The sequence below is a fragment of the Geospiza fortis genome, unplaced genomic scaffold (genome assembly GCF_000277835.1).
Source record: "Geospiza fortis unplaced genomic scaffold, GeoFor_1.0 scaffold53, whole genome shotgun sequence".
In the NCBI taxonomy this organism is placed as follows: Eukaryota; Metazoa; Chordata; class Aves; order Passeriformes; family Thraupidae; genus Geospiza; species Geospiza fortis.
In genome coordinates, this window is record NW_005054305.1 from 9,103,643 (window position 1) to 9,123,438 (window position 19,796).

At 37.9% G+C, this 19,796-nt stretch overlaps 1 protein-coding gene across 5 annotated transcripts in view; it reads right to left on the reverse strand.

Annotated features, from left to right (window-relative positions):
* Positions 1-304: 304 nt before the first annotated feature.
* ST18 (ST18 C2H2C-type zinc finger transcription factor) overlaps positions 305-19,796 on the reverse strand; it is a 100,483-nt gene continuing 80,991 nt past the window's right edge. For all 5 annotated transcript variants that reach the window (XM_031066581.1, XM_031066584.1, XM_031066583.1 and 2 more), the window contains 9 exons: positions 17,118-17,180; positions 16,257-16,325; positions 11,100-11,162; positions 10,924-11,004; positions 9,660-9,881; positions 7,559-7,647; positions 5,987-6,090; positions 3,651-3,794; positions 305-2,839 (listed from right to left, as the gene is read on the reverse strand). In XM_031066581.1, the coding sequence (XP_030922441.1) occupies positions 2,699-2,839; positions 3,651-3,794; positions 5,987-6,090; positions 7,559-7,647; positions 9,660-9,881; positions 10,924-11,004; positions 11,100-11,162; positions 16,257-16,325; positions 17,118-17,180 (976 nt within the window). In that variant the 3' untranslated portion in view covers positions 305-2,698. The remainder of the gene's footprint in view (positions 2,840-3,650; positions 3,795-5,986; positions 6,091-7,558; positions 7,648-9,659; positions 9,882-10,923; positions 11,005-11,099; positions 11,163-16,256; positions 16,326-17,117; positions 17,181-19,796) is intronic.

Consider the following 19,796-nt stretch of genomic DNA (forward strand, 5'->3'; position numbering starts at 1 on the left):
TATAAATGAAGTCTACAATTGCCAAGAAAAGAATGCATTAAATAATGCAGTGATTATCATCTCAATTTTTTTTTCCCTTGAGAAGTGAAAGGGACCTCTTAAGCGGTTCTATTTTTCTCCTCCTTATTTCAAATTGACAAAGTAAAACACTAATTAAATTATTTATATCAGAAATTTACTTATGAGGGTGACACATTTTGTACACAAAGCAAGTGAAACATATGACACATCGTATAGTGCCAGGTGCAGTTAAGAAAGTGTAATATAAGTCGGCATCTAGAGGCTAAAAACCCAACAAACTTGCTGCAATATTTCATTATCAATTTTATTTCCTACCATACACCAAATGTACAGCACAGAACACAATTTTGTTGTTTTGATGTAAGAAATATTAATTGTATGAAGAAACAGTATACAAACTACTCCAAATTAAAAAATGCATACATCATTGCTCTTTACAAAAGGTCTAATTTACAGTATAGCTCATCAATGCGTTTAAACACAAAAAAAAAAGGAAAGAAAAACAGAAAGAAAAAAAAACCAGTGCACATTACAAAACACATCAAGTACGAGGGAGGCAAATAAATACAAACATACTTCACAGAACATCCTGAGCAAACAACCAAACACAGATAAATTAACCTGAAGCCATAGTAAATCATAATAATAAATACATAGGTCAGTAAGAGAATTTTTTTACTTAAATAAAATATATAACAAATTTGTTAAATATTTAGTAAATTAAACTTTAGTCTTTGTAATGAGTGAAATTATTTTGTATGCATTTAACAAGTATAACAAATGTTTGCTTTTTGAGTTTTTAGCAAGAACAATAACTTTAATAGCAAATTTTTGTTTGGTGTTCTCCTATTTATATGAGACAGCACATATGGTAGCTTTTGAAAAATCAATTTAAAAATAAACACAGCTCCTAAGAACACACATTTTCCCCTGTCTAAACTAAGATCGGAGAGTTGAATCAACCCCCCAACAAAAAGCAAGCCCCACCTAATGCAGAACAGTGACCACAGTGCATGAGAGTTGAATCACTTCTGAATAGTACTTTTGTGCAGGAACAGTAATAATATAATTGTATATGTCAAGCCTGTGAATGCCATCATATTCAATCTAAATATAAATGCGGCTAATAAAAATAAACACTTTCATTATAGCACGGAAAAATTAAACACACGCTAGATCCATGTATACATTTACACTGAGGCACATATGCACATGAGGTGTGTGTGCATACAAAAAAGGCAGTTTAGCTGGTTGTTTATACCTTTTTCTTAAAAAAAATAAATATAAAAAAAACTTCTGAAACAATGCTTAATTACTTACAATCCCTGAAATAGACATTGCCTCTGTTATAGCAACCGCTAGTTTCTGACGGATTCAGAAGTTCCACACCCAGGCTAACCGGATACCTCTGCGCAAGTGCTTGTCTGTCCACACCTCCGCCTGTCTGTCTGCTCTGTAGCACTTGGGAACCTACCAGAAGACTGGTGACAAATTCAGTATAAGCCTAGTCTTAGTGAAGAAGGATGGGAGAAACCAGTCACGGTGTTGCTACTGGTCATTCAAAGGGACAAGCGACCACCGTGGAGCCAGAGGGGTGTTGTTGCCCTCCAGACAGACCACTACCTTCTCAGCTGCCATTACCTTCAAACCAGTATTAAATGCCATTTCAGGGGAGATGTGTTCGACTCATTATGTACAAAGCCTTCAGCTTGGGATGTGTTTGCGTTTTTTCAATCCAAATCCATTGCAATACTGGTCACTTGCATAAAACCTCAACGTCTCATACTAAAAAAGTACCAGTACCTACCTAATTACCCTTGTTGTTTAGAAATAATTGTCATTTTCCTCCATGAGCTAACTCTGAACAAAAGCTGCAGTGGTAAAATAAATCTGAAGTTCTCTTGAAACATTTTAAATAATCATTCTCATAGGCTAAATCACACAGCCAAGTCAAGTGCTTTGCTGATTGCTATATTTCATTATTGCTAACATATTCTTTAACACACTGTTTTCCAGCATACTGTGCTTTTAAGAGCCCAAGTTCCCCACTAGTGGGCACCATTTATCTTCTCATTCCATGCATCTTCACATCTCATGTTACTGCAAACCCATTTCTGATACAAAGCCATTATAAAAAAGCAGGATGTGAGGAAAATAAAACTAGAACCACGGTTCAGTCATTTGTTACTTTCATAGGTTTTTTTTTTCTTCCTGTACAAACCCAGCAAGTTATTTAATTTACAGTATAGCTTTCAGTCTATTTAAAATCCCATTGGAAAATAAATTAATAAACACATTTGTAAAAATATGGCAGGCCGCAAAAATGCTGTTAAAAGATAAAAAAACCAACTCTTTGATTAGAAATAAATAAAAAATATAAAAAATAGTCGCACACACTTTTTACATTCACTTTACAAAAACTGAGTGCAAAAGAAGAAAAAAAAAGAAATTGTACTGAAATAAATACAATATACTAACAGAGTGCATTGCTGTTAATACAAATAGTCTGTTGTGGTTTTATTCTTTTTTTATGTCAGCTGGGAAAAAATTAGTGCAATGTTGCAATTGTAAATGCAGCATGGCAACCTACATCCCTTAGCAGTACATGAACTCCTAACAGATCCATCTGGAGTTTACTGCTGTTAAGTAATTTCTGTTGCCCAGCAGCTTTCACATCCTACACATGGATGCCCTTCACTGCCTGTTTGATACTTTCCAGCAGAGCTTTGCATTCGGGAGAATAGTCCCGTTCCAGATTGCTGTACATGTCTGTGAGTGTATTTACATATGCTTCGAAATTCTGCTCACTGATTGGCCCCTAAATGGAGACAAAACAGATTATAATTGTAGGAGGTAAAATGAAGGCCGAAAAAACCCAAACACCCAACCCCAAAGCATGCCAAAGGAGCAATATGGCAACTGGGGAGAAGTCATGAACAGGGCAGACATCCAAATTAATGGAAGGGTTGTGGAAATTACAGGAGTTGCACATCCTGGGGAATTCATACTCTCTCCAAGCAAGAAAAGGAGTTGGAGATATTATGATCAGTGTAACTTTTTTTTTTTTTTTTTTTTTTTTGTGGCCTATTTGTCGTCTCTGGGATTGTGACTGACGCTCCCCCTAACTGTCCTTTCTTAATCTTCCAGTAGCACTCTTGACATTTGGAAGGGGAACTGGAAACACAAGTACCTCTGTGGATTTGGCTTAGTTTGAAAGTATGATGTGAAATTCTTGAGAAGATGGAGCTTGGTTATCTCAAGAAAAATCATCTGTATGAAACAGGTTATAGTTTTGATCTGGGAGCTAAGTCAGAGAGGATTCTCATGAGAGTGAAGTTTTCACTCTTTGTGCAGGATGGGTGTTCAGACAGGGAGGTTTGAGGGAAAAGCCTCTCTTGCATGGTGTGGTACAGGGCAGAGATACCAGGTCTGGCTCATTCCTGAAAGCAATTGCGCCTACAACCACACAGACTTCATGATCCTGCATCTTTGCAAAGCAAATCAGCCTAAAAGTGCTTTCTGCTAATGCAGCTCCAGTGCTCCTGCCAGTCCCTGAGCTTTCTCATCTGCTTCAAGTGCTGGCAATGCAGTCTCAAAAGAAGGTGTTAACCTGCTGGCTGTGGGCTTACCATCTGTGGCAGCTGAATGTCAGCGAGACTGGAGATAAGGGCTTGGCTTAAGCCAGCTAACTCCTTCAACAGGCTCTCGTTGTTCTGCTCTATGAGTTTGTTCTCCTCTTCTATTGTTTTCAAATTGCTCTCCATAGATGTGATCTAAAAGAGATAGGCAGGCACAAACACAGACAAACCCTTGAAAGCATTGTTTCTGCAGTTTGAACCCAAAATATCAGCTGCGTGGTTATGAGAGAGGCCATGATGAATCTGAAAAACTCAGCTATGCCTTTTTTAGGAGAGATGTAACTTCTCCACAGAACATTCAGAGCAAAGAAGAGGTTGTATTTGCTCTGAAATGAGGGACCTTGCTGCTGGTTAATGGAGAAACCTTGCGGCAGCAAAGCACTAGAGAGTGCCCCAGAGTGGGAGGAGGGAATTGAGCTTGCAGAGGAGGGTCAGTGTGGAGCTAGGATGGAGTGTGGCCTCAGGGCTGGCGGAGGGAAGGAGAAAGGAGGTTGATGTTTTCATTGCTGTCCTGCTCTTACAGCATCCCTGCTGCTCGACCACAATAGCAAGGGCACGGGTATTGGGTATTAGCTGTTGTGCTGCTTTCCCGCCCTGCTCCTGGGTGAGCTCTGGGCTGGCTGGGATTAGCAACAGGCCTGGTGCTGGGAACAATGAGGAAAAAATAGAGTGGAAAGGAAACTAAGAGGCTGAGCACGTATCACAAAGATGATCTCTGAGCAATGGAATGGAAAGGAGGGTTTTGGAAAGAGCAGGAAAAAGTAGCCAAGATAGAAAAAAATGGTATCTTTTTAAAGTGAGAGTTCTGGGACATAGTCAGATCTGAAAGCTTAGATGTCGAAAGCAGTGCTGAAAAAAACAAAATGAGCAATGGCAGGGTCTGGTTCCCTCCTGCCCTGCTCCTTGTCCTGGGAGCAGACAGCTCAGCAGAGCAGAACCAAGGGCTGCCATCCCTGAGCCCCACCACAGCTCCACAATGACCAGTGCAGTCACACCCACAGTTGTCATGCCCACCCTTCCTTATTAGTATGCACCTCTTTGCATTACTGAAATGCTTCCTGCTTGTGGCCACTTTAGTTCCTTTGTTCATGCACAGCCACACAGAAAAACTCCCCAGTGTGAGAAACCCCTTTTTCTGTGCCTGTCATCCACTACAACCCCTCCTCTGGAGGGTGTTCATAGCAGTCTAACACCTGGCTGGGGTAGAGTAAAAGGAGGTAGGAGATTTATGGCTCCTGCCGTGGTTCAGGCTTTGCTGGTCAAGCTGCCTTCACCAGGGAGAAAGTCCAGGGAGAAGAAATCTGACTGCATAAACTGGGCAATCTCCATGCAAATAGCGCAGTGACCACCAGAGAGAACCTAATGGCCTGTGACAGTGAGCCCGTCCCCCCTGCAGTGTAGTTTGGGCTGGATATCCCCACAAATGCTGTGGTGTGCAGCCAGATTGTTTAGATCCAGCGCAGGTGGCACAGGCTTCTTTCTACCTTGTTTAGACCATACACGCAGTGGTTATTGCAAAAACAGCAGGAGTCAACACTGCTCATTCAAATGTGGTGCAAATAGAGGGGGGGTATGGTTACCCTCAGTTTGGTTTAGATCAGTTTGGATTTATATTCTGTTCACAGATTTAATTTTATTTCACTTTTATTCTGAAAATTCTGAAGCTTCTGCTCATGCTTTTACCGAATCTGCCCGGGTTATCTTCCAGGTGTATATGGGAGTCGGAAGGGATGAAGCTATACAGCTCACTCCATAGAACCACTATCAGCATATTAAAGACAACTTAATCTCTCCAGTATACAAAATAATGAAAGAGAATGACTCTTTTGCATAACTCCCATCAAAATCCTCTGCTACACAAACTAGCAAAAGGTATACATTCCTTACCAGCTGTTGCCTGGAGGCAAAATTCAAAGTATTTGAATAATTGACAATGGGTGAGCTAAACTAGGAAAATTTTCTTAGGTACTCATTAAGACTTGGAGTGGGTTTGTAAGAAGAATTATCATCCCTAAAAACTCAAGTCATAGGATCTCCCTGGTTTGGTAAGCAGATGTTTGGTCAACAAAGGAAAATGGGTGTTTTGTTTGGTAAGTATTTTTCATGTCTACTTGCTAAGATTACCTACAAACTGTCCTGAATTTGTCATTCACCAGATCTTTAAGACAATACCTGCTACTCATTTACAGAAAACAACAAAAAGCAAGAGCTTGGAAAAAGAAGTGCAGAGGAGACTAGCTATTTTTAAACATAACATTTACATAGCATTTAATTTATTTATCACGCTTAAACATAGCATAGGAAAGGGTTTCACATTTATGGCATACCTGAGTTTGAAGTTTCATCATGTCAGCTTCAATTTTAAGATTGGATTCATTCAGTTCTTTTATTTCCTCATCCAAGTGTCTTATTTCTTCATCACTTTCAATGCCTGTAAATAGTTGAAAATAACAACATCAGATTTAAAGTGTACACATGACAATGGATGTATAAGTAACCAGCTGCATTACCTGGTATTTAATCATAGCAAAATAAGATTTTCAACAAATGATTGATCCTTATATTGTCTTTGATTTTACTGTCAAAATTCTTGCCTTCCTCTTAAACATTTATATGACCTGAAACATAGATGGGGCTATCTTGGTCCTAATTTTTTCACACTTTCTTTTTTCATTGCATCATGCAACTACAAGCTGAAGGGTACAGAAAGAAAAAATTGCCCAGAAAGAGGAAAGTTTATCATAAATGTGAGGAGATTTTTATGGTGCTTGGGTGTGGGGTTTTTGTTTGTTTGGTTTGGTTTGGGTTTTTTTGTTTTGTTTTGTTTTTTTTTAAGAGAATGCAACAGGAACCCTTCTTTTTCAGGAAATACAGCCGGGCAACATCTTCACTAGTATTGTAATTGTTCACTCATCTGTACCTGTTTCTGATTTTGCAAGAATCTCTGTGGGGGCAAGCTCCTGTGCAGAATAACTTCAATAAGCACAGCCTTAGTTATATCTGATAAATAGTGAAGTTTAAATAACAGGAAAGGGTGAAATTTTCAGAAAGCTAAGTATTGCAGGGAAAAAAAAAACCAACAAAAAACCCCAAGGAAGGCAGTCTTTTTCATTCCAACAAGTCAGATAGCAAAGTAAAAAAGCTTCAGTTCTTTAATGAAAGCCTTATCCTGAAAAATACTGAGCTGTAGCAGCTGCTGGCAAATGCATGTGCTTGTTTCTGCTTAGTATCACTCTGAGCCCAACTCTGCCTGGAGATTTGTGCCACTGTTGTTACTGCTTTAAAGCCTAGAACCGAGTCTACTGGGGAGCCAGCATGGGAAATCTGTAAGCAGTAATGCAACCATTTTCCTCAGCAGTTGGAGGCTAAAGACTGGATTTCCTGAATCCTGGCTCAATGCCCAACTTGCTAAAGCACATTGTATAAGAAGGGAGACTCCTACACATTTCCCCGTGCAACTCTTTGCTAATTATTGCCTTGCACTTAGGTTAGCTAAATTGCACAAGCACTGCATAGATACTAAACCATCTAGGAATGAAGTTAGAGAGATGAGTCAGTTTCTGCCCACGATATTTCTCTCTTCGTACCTTATTCAGATAGCTAAGTCCTCCTGATCTGTAACTAATTGTTTATTAATTAAAACAATATTGAAAGGATACCCAAATAAAAAAAATAATGCTCTGGAACAAAAGCATATCCTCAATGTTCAGTTATCAAGACGTAAATGAGAATAATTTTATAATCTCTCATGCAAATATTTTTTGTTAGTCACGATTTTTATTGCTAGAGACAGAGTACTGAGAATTAATGCCAGAATGGCATAAAGGGGCACAAGTATAAATGGGAGTCAGGGCCCTTCTATCTAAATAAATGTCATCATTTTTTACAGATCTCCTTACCGCCACTTGCTTTAAGCTTGATAGTCATTAATTCTTCCGAAATTTTGCCCTTTTTTATGGTTTGTGCATTCAGAGGACAACCAGACAGGCTGAAACAGATAGGAAAAAAAAACATTAGCACCCACTTGAAAATGGCAACAATCCTTTCAGGCAATATTATCATGCACTTGGACAGACCTCTGTACCTAAGGTCACATCAGTATCTCCATTATAGCATGGCTTCGGGGAATGACATAACTCATAAAGAGTCATTTAGCTGTATATTTCAGCTTGAAAATTGGCACAGAAATCTCAATCTATGAGTAAACAACTCTTAAGCATATTTCAAAATAAACAAAATTGCAGTAGCAGCTACTGTTAAGCTATATGAAGATGCATTTACAGAATTTGTCAAATTCAAACACTTACAAACTGTTTTTATCAAGGGATTGTGCTCCAAAGGAGAGGAGAGTGTGGTATTTAAAATGGCAAGTTTACTATCCTAAAAAAAATTAGTTAATGGGATGATGTCCACAGTGACCAATTATTGTATCACTTTGTTGATACATAATAATGATCAATACAATAATAACTCTGGATATACCCTATAGGCTGTAATAGCTTTTTTGAATGGTTCCATTATATAGTCAGTTTGCTTTTTAACCACTGTTCACATTAAATTACATTTTGCTATTTCAAAGCTTACAATTTCATCAGCTGGTAATTATCGGAGGCAATTTTTATAGCCCACTAAAGGGCTAAGAGGAATTGCACTGTCTTAATACTATCTTTATAAATAACAAAGAAGAAATACCCATGTGCTGAAGAACTGGCAGCAAGATTTGTTTTTAGGTGTATCTGAGTAAGGAGAGAGGGAAAATTTTGTTCCACAGGAAAATGGTTGATGTGTGTGTGTGTGTATGTGTGTGTAAAAATTTTTTAAAAAAGAGAATCCTAACAGACAAGGCATTTCCACATAGCAAAAAAAACCCACCCCAAAAACAACAAAAGTAGCAAAACCTAAGCTTTCATTAGCTTGGCTAAAAGCTATACAGAAAGATGCTAGTTCTTAATTTCTAAATTTTTGCTTATTATCTCTGCCCAGAGCAGATAGCTAGCTGGGAGATTGTTTGAAACCCATGAGAAAATTGTTAGGTTTCTAACATCCTAGGAAAGGATATAAAACAAAGTTATATTTGCTACATCATTTTAACTAATGTGATCTTGAGAGTAACCCAGTCTCATGTAGGACAGGAATCATCTGTACTATGGATTGCTACCAGCTAAAATACAGTTTTTGCTACTTGCTTAATTAGCCACAATTTACAGTAGTGTACTAATGAAAATACTTTTAAATGGGATGTAGGAAATAAAATTAAGATAACACTGGACTCTGACTGAATTTATTCAAATGACCATGGGCATTTCATGTTTTGGAGAAGTTGGCTCAAATTGTTAGGAAGAAAGCAAAGGAGACAGAGAATGTAGACTTAATTACTATTAAAGACAGAATACCAAACTTGCCAATCAGAGTCTTTGATTATTTTTGATTCAATATAGTCAGATTATTATTTTTCACAGTGATAGATAGTGTTTGTTTTTAGTTATATGTGTGACTTCTCTTCAATGATAATTTTCTTTGTAAGATTGTTATAACTTTGAACTTTTAATCCATATAAGAGCTGCATGCTTATTGTTTTTCCTTTGTGTAACTTTAGCTGCTTAAATACAAAGTTTATGAGTATAACTTTTCCACTGGTAGAAAGATTAAATGAATGACTGTTGGCTAAATCTTTTCTGGTGACATTTCAATGATATTTCTCTTTTCTTTGGAAGATATGCAGATACAACTCCATATTTCTCTAGGAAATAACTCTTCTTAATTTTAAAATGCATAGACACTGTACTAATCTGAACACCTTGGAAAGTCATGCTTCAATGGGAACATAGAAAAAGACATAAAAGTTTAAGTCTCTCAAAGTAATTCTGTTTTGTATCACTTTGCCTGCAATGTTATTACTCAAAAGACTTTAGCACAATTTATTCTGACTCTAAACTCACATGTTGCCAATTCAGAGTGGAATGTTAAGGAAAAATGAAAAGAGAAAACACAAAGTTATACCTTCTGTGCGTGACAAAAACATTATTAACATGACCCAGCCCGTTGCAGCCTGGCAAAGGACAGTGTGGCAGCTCCTGTTTGTTCAGTTTCCAGGATAGCGAAGACCCATTGACAGGACTCTCCTTCTGTCTCTTGGCAGCCAAAGGACAACCAGAAGCAGTGCGATGAGAAGTGTATTTACCTGATATGTGACCTTGGCCATCACAGCCTATCACTGGGCATCTACAGAAACACAGCAAAAGAACCCTCATTTTCACTGTAGAGAGCAGGCAAAGACATTCTCAAAAAATCCTGAGAAAATAATTCTGGCTGCCTTTGCTACTTTGCTTTAATGGAGTAAAACTTGGTCCCTGTTGGCACACTGTACCAGAGCATCCAGCTCTTGTCAAGCTTGGTTATGGGGGTTCAGCTGATACTAAAATAAGGCAACCTAAAATACAGCTGTAGAGACTGAGAAAATAAGACATTTATTTAGATAGTATTTTACTGGAAAAGAAATTTGAAATTCTATCACGGGCAATAAATCATGCTTCTTCAAGTGTACAGAAAGTCAACATTGTCTCCTTTTTATCTTGGTTTCTGGTATGAAACAGAGGGTGGGTTCCTGTAACTGGAAAACTTGCATGGAAATCCATGCAAATATTTGCAAAGAAAGGAGAGGGAATTTTTTGTGCTGCTCTGTCAGTGTTATGCAGTTTCACATATATCATTAGCAAGTATTAAGACAGCTCTCCATACAACGAAGTCTTCACTTTTATATTCTGGCAGTTTTCATTTCCAAATTTTAATGGAATGTGCATTCAAGCCAAGAATGTAGTGAATCTCTACGGAGTTTCCAGTTTTCACTTTAAGTGAAATTTTCATTCATAGATATAGAAAAGACTTGAGACTTACAGATATTTAAGTTCTCTGGAACATATTTTTAAGGTGTCACTCTGATTTAATTAGCTGACATGTTTCACCTCAGTCAGTAATAATTTTCCTTCATTTTGCCAAATTTTTCAACCCATTGGCATAGCACTCTTTAAAATAATTGGAGGAATACAAGCAGATACAGCAATCCTTCCTCACTGTTCAGTCTCCTAGGTGATGGACTCCACCAACTCCAGAAGAAGCAGAAACACTTGGTTTGCTTCCAGCTCTGGGCACTATTCTCACATGGCTGAGATTAACTGGGGCATCTCCCTATGATTCCTCAACTCCTGAACTCACACAGGCCATTTCCCCCCTTCCACCGGTGGTGCACCCCTGCTTCTGTACTCACTTAAGTTCAGGGTCTTCTTTTTCTTCCTTGGTAGGAGTGACTTTGATACCTCCTTTCCTGGCACGAGGGCAGCCAGACAAGCTGAAAGAAGCACACAGAATAAGAGCCACCTCTTTCTGCTGCTGCCAGCCGAGAGCCCTGAGCACTGCAGCCCCATGTGATGGGATGGTTGTTACCTTCTGTGGGATGCATAGTTCCCTGTCACGTGGCCAGAGCCGTCACAGCCAGGTGTTGGGCACCTATGGAATAATACAGGAATCATAAAATATGGTCACAAAGATACAGTGTAAATAATGTGTACAATCTGTATTTTGTTTAGAGTGGAAGAAAGAACAGAATTTTTGTTGAATAACTAAACCTACCTCTACCACTGGTTTGTTTTTTTTTTAAATAAGCAGACTGTCTTTTTTTGGGGAACGTGTTTTTTTCTTTTTTTTTTTCTTTTTTTTTTCTTTTTTTTTTAATAACAGAGTTTTAATATGGAATGTGAAATATATTGTATATGATGTGTTGATTTCATTAGTTTATATCAATGTTTGCATCAAACATTTTTCCTTGTACAGAATCAACATTACAAAGAGAAGAAAAAAGCAGCTTGATATAGATCTATCTGTAAATTTGCTATTATCTGTTTGTTTGTTATTGGTATGATGTTTTCAGGTAGAGATATAAATAAGCACTTTGCCAGTATTTACAGAAAGGGAAATGAAAGCAGAGAAGCAGTTTTACTTTTGGCCATCAGTAGACGGTAGCCAGAATTTGAATTTAATAATTTGTGTATTCTAGCACTGTCAGCATACCACAGGACCATCTCTTTCTTGCTTGAGATTCAGTTGGGTGTTCAGCTGAGCAATCGGATTATGCTTATTTCTCATAGTTAAGGGGTTGCTCTGTGTATGTGAGACAAACAAGCCTTTTCAAGTATGAATTTTTAATACTGAAACATCCATACAATAAAAAGAAAAAAGCCTGCTGGTTACAGTGCTTTTGCCAGCAGTCTGGCAGAGTGGGCTTCTTGCTTGCTGTGCCCCAAAAGCCGGCTTGGGTCAGTAGGTCTTTCCACTGACTTCTGTGGGGTTTGGAGCAGGACCTCACTGGTAACACCTTCCATCTCAGAAGTACAGAGATTTTATTTTTTCTTTAATTTTTCTTTTTTCTTTTTTAATTTTTTTTAATTTAGGCTGTTGTATATTTCTGGGGTGGTTTGGCTTGAGGTTTTTTTTCAGAGAAGATTAACGTACCTCAGTAAACAAAGCAGCACCAAAAAACATTTGCCTTAGAAGTTACGCCAGCCTTTTCTATGTTTCTGTATTATACAACACAAAGTTCTTATACTAAGCAACCCTAAGGGACTTTGAAATGCTATTATTTTTACAGAGTATCAGAATTACATAAGGAGTTGTGCCAAATAATGTTGTACTGAACCATTAAGGAAAGTTGCAGGGTTCAATACGCTCTTAAGGGTCCCAGTTGTTACTGAATCTTTCCTGAGTTAAAGAGATTCGTGATTTCACCTTGACATTGGTAGGCTGCCATGGAAAACACCTACAAATATAATGGTAATAGTACATCTGAGTGTGCAGGTGCATCTCTTCACAGAATATTTAAAACTAGTTTTCTGTGAACAATTAATTTGTCAAAAATCTGACTTCTTTTGGACATGAGCAGATTTATGCATTTATTCAAGCAAAAATCAGCATTATTTCAAATGAAGAAAGGGGTGAATTTTTTTTAATATAATATCAAAACATTTCATGATGACACTTAGTGAACTATATTTTTGGTGGCATGAATTGCCTCACACTGACAGCAAAGGTAAAGGTGGGGGTTTACAGAGCGCTGGGACATGCTTGACTGTGTAGAACTAAATGTTGACCTGTTTAAGTGTGGGAAAAGGACTGGGCACAATGTCATGTGGAGCAGGCAGCAAGGGCAGATGTCTGGAGAGTGTGAATGCTCACAAGTAAATCCAGAACACCTGCCAAAAACTAAGGAAATTAATTTTGGCTACTTGTTTTATCAGATGATCACAGATGGAAGGGCTCCCTACATAGACTGGAGGTGGACTTTAATTCAAGAAAAGCCCTTTGTGTGAAGCATTCAGATCTGAAAGTCTGGGAGTTGTGAATATACTTATAAAGGACACTGAACTAAATTTTCTATCACCACATCTGAAGTTACCACTTCTGGCAGCAGACAGATTTCCAACTGTATTGGAGTCCAAGTTATTCTGAGGTCACTGAAGATTTCAGGCTGAGATATTGTCAGGACTAATGAAACTGTAAAAGGATATTTCAAGTGGGCTACTGACAAATAAGTAAAAAGCCTCATTAGCAAGACTCTTAATCTTGACAACTGGATTGGGTTGTCTAAATATTGGTTATATTTATGTATGGATTGTGAAATTCCAGAACACAAAATGCACCAAAAACCTATTGCCCTTCAATCAGTAAAGCTGGGGGATTTCATCAGCTTTTAAGTGGTGTTTGGACTGGTGCCCCAGCTTATGGAGTCATCCTCTATAATCAATTCCTCTGCAGAGCCAAGAAAATAAGATTTACATCGAAGGACCAGAGGTCTCAGGACATCAAATTAAGAGATGTCAACCCTCAGGTGGGTGTAGGTTACAAGTTCTCTTACAATTCTTCCAAATTTGTTATTCAAAAATAAAACTCTCAGTGATTTCTCATATAAATTCTTGAAAATGGGCATTGAGTACCTCCTATTTTGTCCCTTTCTCCAACAAGGGGATTGCTTTATCTTTAGGAAGATGAACTACAACTACATGTAAAATTTAAACACTGAGCTGCAGTTTTAGGAACACTTCTGGTACATTTTCTCCCTCAAAAGCTCACCTGAGGTGGTGGATATGAACTGTAGTCAAGGCAAACCCATAGAGGTCAGCTGAGAAAACCGTTTTCTGAAATTGTTATACTGCCTATGGAAGGCATTATAACTCAGTATAAATCAGTATCAATGTTTTATGTGGAACCCATGTAGAAAAACTGCTCATATCTCCACAAAAAATTGACATTTAATCACTGCAAAAATGAGTCTAAGGGTAGGAGTGACCACCTATTCCTAAAAGTTTCTGAATTGTAAGTAAATATCTCTCTAAAGTACCCATTTAAAATTATTTAAGGCTCAATAAGCAAGTTCTTTGATTAAATAGGATATCTGCCCCAATTATCCCTTTTAGCTTTAAAATCTGAGTCATCATCAAACTTGTGTTTTAAATTGACCACCTCAGATTGTTCTGAGCAGCAAGAATCCTCATATAGAAATTCTCTTGAATCTGAGTCACAGGCCCACTTTCTGAGCAGACCTTCATTATTTCCAAACTGTGGATCGCATGGAAGCCTTGTATCTTTGCTGGCATAGAGTTTCATAATTAAAGCCAAAATCTTATCTTGATTCTGGCAAATTAAACATGAATAACATTTGGAAAAAATACACAGCTTTTTCATATTCATGCCTAACTACATGAGGGTACTTTCCTGGCCTGATTCTATGAGCATTTATGCCCTCTGCTCACATAGCAATGCTACAATTAACTATTGCTATCACTATACCAGAGCAAGCATGATTGCAGCATTTTGGAAAAAGATTTAATTTAGACAGAAGCAAAGTTTTGTTCAGAATATCACCTGAACTATGTTTGCAAGAACCTAAATAAAGGTGGTACATTTGTGAAAAATAATTTTATTTAGCCTTTTCTCATTTTGCAAATTGTCTGTGAACAGATTTTGATTTTTGCTCTTTTTCTAGTTAATTGAAATTAAATGCTTACTGCGTTGTGCAACATATTTCTGTCTGTGAAATGTCCATGAACTTTGACTTTGTCTTTCACAACTCACTTATTATACATGGCGTACAGTGTGCAGTTTGTCATTTAAGTCATATGCTGTTGCTCCTCTTTCCTTATGGCATGACCAAAACTCTAGAAGCTTTAGTGGAAAAATAACCATATTGGTATGCAAATTTACTTATTCACACATGAATGGGGCGGGGGGGTGATGCATGAGGAGCAACTATTCAAAATATTTGTGTGAGTGTCTTTGTATGGCAGAAAGCCAATAAAAGCAGGGACAAATATATATGACTCAGCAAATGACTTCAAATTTGTCAGCATTTTTGCAAGCCAGTTCCTTGCTAACTGTTCTGCTCTTTTTAAAATAAACTAAACCTAAATTTTATACCTTTTGGGATTGGAAATGTCAAAAAATGCAGCATTGTGCCAGTGTGCCAGTTTACCTACTGGCTTTGTGAACTGCTTTGGACAGCTGCCTATATAAATGGTCTTTCTTTGCTATTTTGCTGCATCTCCTGTACATTCAACTTCATACCATCAGTTCAGCATTTCAATTATAACTGAAGTTGTAAGGCTAGGGAATAAGACCACTAACATTGGATCTGGGGAAGCCAAACACTGCTCCAAGCCTAAATGTAGCCACTTCTGTTATTAATACTATTAGAAAAGGAAAATAGTGCCATGATCAGACTTTATTTTCTTCTATCTGGACTAGGGATAAACCTAAAGGACAGAAAGGACAGTCACAGGGTTCTCCCCTTTTTACATGCATTCATGAATTTTTCCAAGCCATCTATTATGGGATCCAATTTACAAGTTGCAGAGGGAAAGCTATGAAAGAACTCTAATTATCCTTCCCTTTTCCCCACATCCTTATTGACAAAGCCAATTCAATAACTAGATGACTGGTTGCCAGTGCCTCTCTTGACTACAGATTTTTGAAATATTCATATGTCCCTATACATCTGTCTATATAGCAAAGCCTGCACAGTCCTTTTGTAAGTGACATTTCATGGTGAGAATTATGCCAGCACAAAATCGTATGACTTGATGCCTGCTTCAGTGGCATTAGACTCATAGTATAGGGTAGTGACAAATAAAAAAGGATTTGCAGGTATTCTGGTCTCATTTTTAGATTTATTCTAACTAGATTTTTTTCTTACTAAATAATTCCAATTAATTCTATCTGAACCAGTTGCCAGATCCATCTTACATATTAGATATTTTCTATTCCTTTCTGATTCAGAAATACTGAGAAAACTGCATCTTTCCTAGTGTTCACAATTTTTGTTCCCCGAGGCCCTGATTAATTAATGAAAATGTAGGGGTACAAGAAAAAAGAAAGACAAATGGAGAAAAGTAAACTTTATTTCACTCAAAAGCTTTCAAACCAATTCACTAGACTTTTCAGAAAAAGGTGTGATGCTGCTCAGAGCAATTCAAATTTACAACTTCAATAACACAGGGAACATGTTTGTCGAAGATAAAGAACAATAACATTTGTGCTATTGTCAATACTTACTTGAGCTCCTGAGAGTTAGCAGCCATAAGGGATTTTAATGTCTTGTCAGCTAATGGGCACCCAGAAACACTGAAAAGAAAACCTGGTGTGAAATATTTTACTAAACCAAAGCATTTATTTTTATCTAAAACACCAACTTCCAGACAATATATGCTTTATATTACTTAAAATTATACTCTCAAATATTTATTCTCGGCAAAGAAGGACAAACATAAAGCTGTGGTTCTTAAATCACTAAAAACAGTATGTAGTTTGGGACAAAGGTTTCTAGCCCCTGTAAAGCTTTGCTATGAGGGGACAGTGGTACACAGAATCCATCCTTTATGTTTCCTATATGAAGGACAGCTAGAGGATCTGGTCCACGTGGTTGGTAAAAGGCAGAAAACATTTCTATTCTGCTCCCAAGGGGAAAGCAGGAAATTGTTTCAACACCTAGGTTGACAGTAGGCTATTTTGAGAAAAATATTTAGTATCCTGAGGTTATAATAGCAGATTATGAATTTCAAAGCCATTCATAAAGAAGTATGCAGAAACCTCATTTATAATCAGATGCAACAGCATCTGTATAGAGACTACTTGTCCACTCAGGGAAATGCAAACTTCACTAAATGACTTTTCTGCAGGTGTCAGCTGAGAAATGCAGCTACAGTAATAAGCATATGCTGCTTAACTGCCTCAGTGTATTAAGTCCACACCTCCACAAATATAACAAAAATCAGGAAAAACAGCCGTGTTTCTCTGTGGATTATTTTCTGCAAATTGTTTTTGAATGCTTATCCATGGTTAGTACAAAGGGGTTCAAAGATGACAAGAGCTAGAAGTAGCTCTATTTCCTGTTTCAGGCTTCCTGTTGTTTCTTACCTGCGGTGTGAGGCATAGTTTCCTGTTACATGACCGCTACCATCACATCCTGGCGTTGGACAGCTGTGCAAAGAAGGAATGAGAAGTTAAGGTATATAAAATACACCACACAGCTCACCATACTCTGCAGTGAATTATGTAATGATCCTTAGGGCAATCACGTTCATCATTACACACTGTCACGACACTGCAGTAATCTAGGAAAACTTCATTCTAGTTTTTAATTATTACTTGACACACAGAGGGAAAGAATTTTTCCTATTTCCACAGTGCAAATAATTCAAACCTTAATTTCATCTGCGTAGAGTTACCTTTGCGTAGGTATTTTGCTTATAAAGTGGGTTCTTAAAAAGACTCTTTTATTATTGGCACAAAATTTTCACAGTAGTTCATAAATGCTGGAGCTGAAGTTTCTGATCTCACCTCAAGTATAACGTACTGGAGGCCAGAGAACAGTAAGATTTGAAATAATTCCTTTCACTTCTGACTAAAATAAGGCACCTTCTTTAGAAACATATCCAATATTTATTTACTGATACAAGTGAGAAAGATGTTAGGATTGCTTGCAGAAGAGAAAGCATGTCGATATTACACATCTGAAGTTCTGAAAGAGAACAAAACTTTTTCAAGCAGTTTCTCAGATGAACTGAGAAGTGATACAAAGGTTGTTGTGGTTTGGGAATGGTACTCTTTAAATTAATGTTCCCACCAAGACTCTCTAAACCATAGACTGCTTGCTCGCCCCCCTCCTTCCTCCTTCCCCTGCAGCAGGTTGGGGAGTAGAATTGGAGGCACAAAAGGTGAAAGAAAGCCACATCTCAAGATAAGAACAAATCACAGGAAACAGCAATGAGATAACAAAATGAATGGTAACAGCAAAAATATCCATAGGAAAGTGCCCAAGATAGGCAAATGATTGCTCAGAACAGAACTGGTGTTATCCAAGTGCTGCCTTTGCCAAGTTTACTTGACTGGGAGGAAAACCTTCTCCCTGGGTGAGGTTATAGAGTAACCCTCAGCCACCCCACCTCCTGGCTACTGCAAAATTTAACGCTGTCCTGGCTGGAACCAGGTGCACATTTAACAGAACAGATATGCTCATTTAAACCAAGAGATGGAGGCATGCTGGAGAAGACGTTAAAGCTTCTCTTTTTCCTCAGCCCTTCTTCAGTTGTAACACTGAAGTCAAGCTGGGATACAGTCCTCTGCAAAAGAGGAAAGATACTAAGAAATGCAGCGTGCAAGGATGGGAAGGTGAATTAAATACACCTTTGTACAGTACTTTGAAACACTCTAACCAGCCCTGGAGAGCTGCCTTACAAAGAACTGTTTTTCTTTCACTGGGAATATGGATTAAAGGGGCAAGCAGATGCTGCACAAAAACTGTTAGCTAGTGCTCCATGCTAATGAAAAAAGGGGTGCCTGAGATGCTCACCTGGCTTTTTTCTCTGAGCTGGCAGAATGCTAGGAAGTTTTTCAAATCTGTAAAAAAGCCTTAGGAAGACATCAGCCTCATTTTCACAGCCCATTTCAACAGTTGGCTGTTATGACCAACAGAATTTACATGAAAAAATAGAAAGCACATACTGGATGGTGGGATTCATAGAGTAGTTTGCTCCAACTGTGCTAACCACGTTCAGAATTTTTCTCTGCAAGCACTTATGTCATTTTAAAAGCTTCCTCATGATGGAGCCAACTGTACTGAATTTTTCAGTTAAATATCTGAGCTCAGTGGGATCACAGGAATGTAGTCTGATCTCTATATTGCCTATGGATTCTTCTGATAAATCAAAACTACTCTTTATTTAATTTTTGGCACAATTACATTTTAGACACCTGTTTTTAGATACTTTTCGGACCACTGTAAGCTCATCATTGCTCTAGTAAATACTTTGGTGTTATTATTTAGGAGGGTAAAACAGTATGTTACAGGTATCTCAAAACAGGTCACTATCACAATGGAATAAATACTACAAAAGAAATTCACCTTCAGCAAATAAACTCTCAGTGATTTTTGTATGCATTTGTTTTAGAAGAAGAGGCAAGACAACCTGACCTGTAGAAATTTAGGTCATGAACTATGACTGGAGATATAATGTGGTGAGTAGACAACATGCAGACTGCATGACATGGGGGGAAAGAACGGCTCTTCACAGCAGCTTGCCCCAGGGAAATGTAAATTCTAGAGACAGAGGCAGCTCTAACAGCTTCAATGCCTCTGAGCCTGGAGAGCGGGACACAGGTTGGCATGACGTGACTTGTTCATTCATGGGTGAGCCTGCAGTTCTGGGCTATCATTACTAAGTGATATGGACCACATTTGTTCAGAGAGACCTGCTCTGCTTTGGGACCAAAATAAAAGTTCCATAAATGGTTGCTGAGTCCTTGTTGACTATTACAGTGAAAACTCTGCGTTAATATCAAAATTATATTGATGTGAACCCAAAGGGATTTTGTGAAGAGCCTAGATGTGATTTTTAAAGAGTGACTTGTGTTATGAGCTGCTTGGGACACTTTTAGTGAAAAATTCTAAACAGAAGCAAGCTATTTTATGCAGACAGATTTAATAGAATTTATTTGCCATTCTAGATAGTAAAGTTTTGGAACTTAACACAGAGCAAGTGCATCTCAGTAATTGGGAAAAGAAAATATTAGCCTATTGTCCCAGGGTGTGAATTT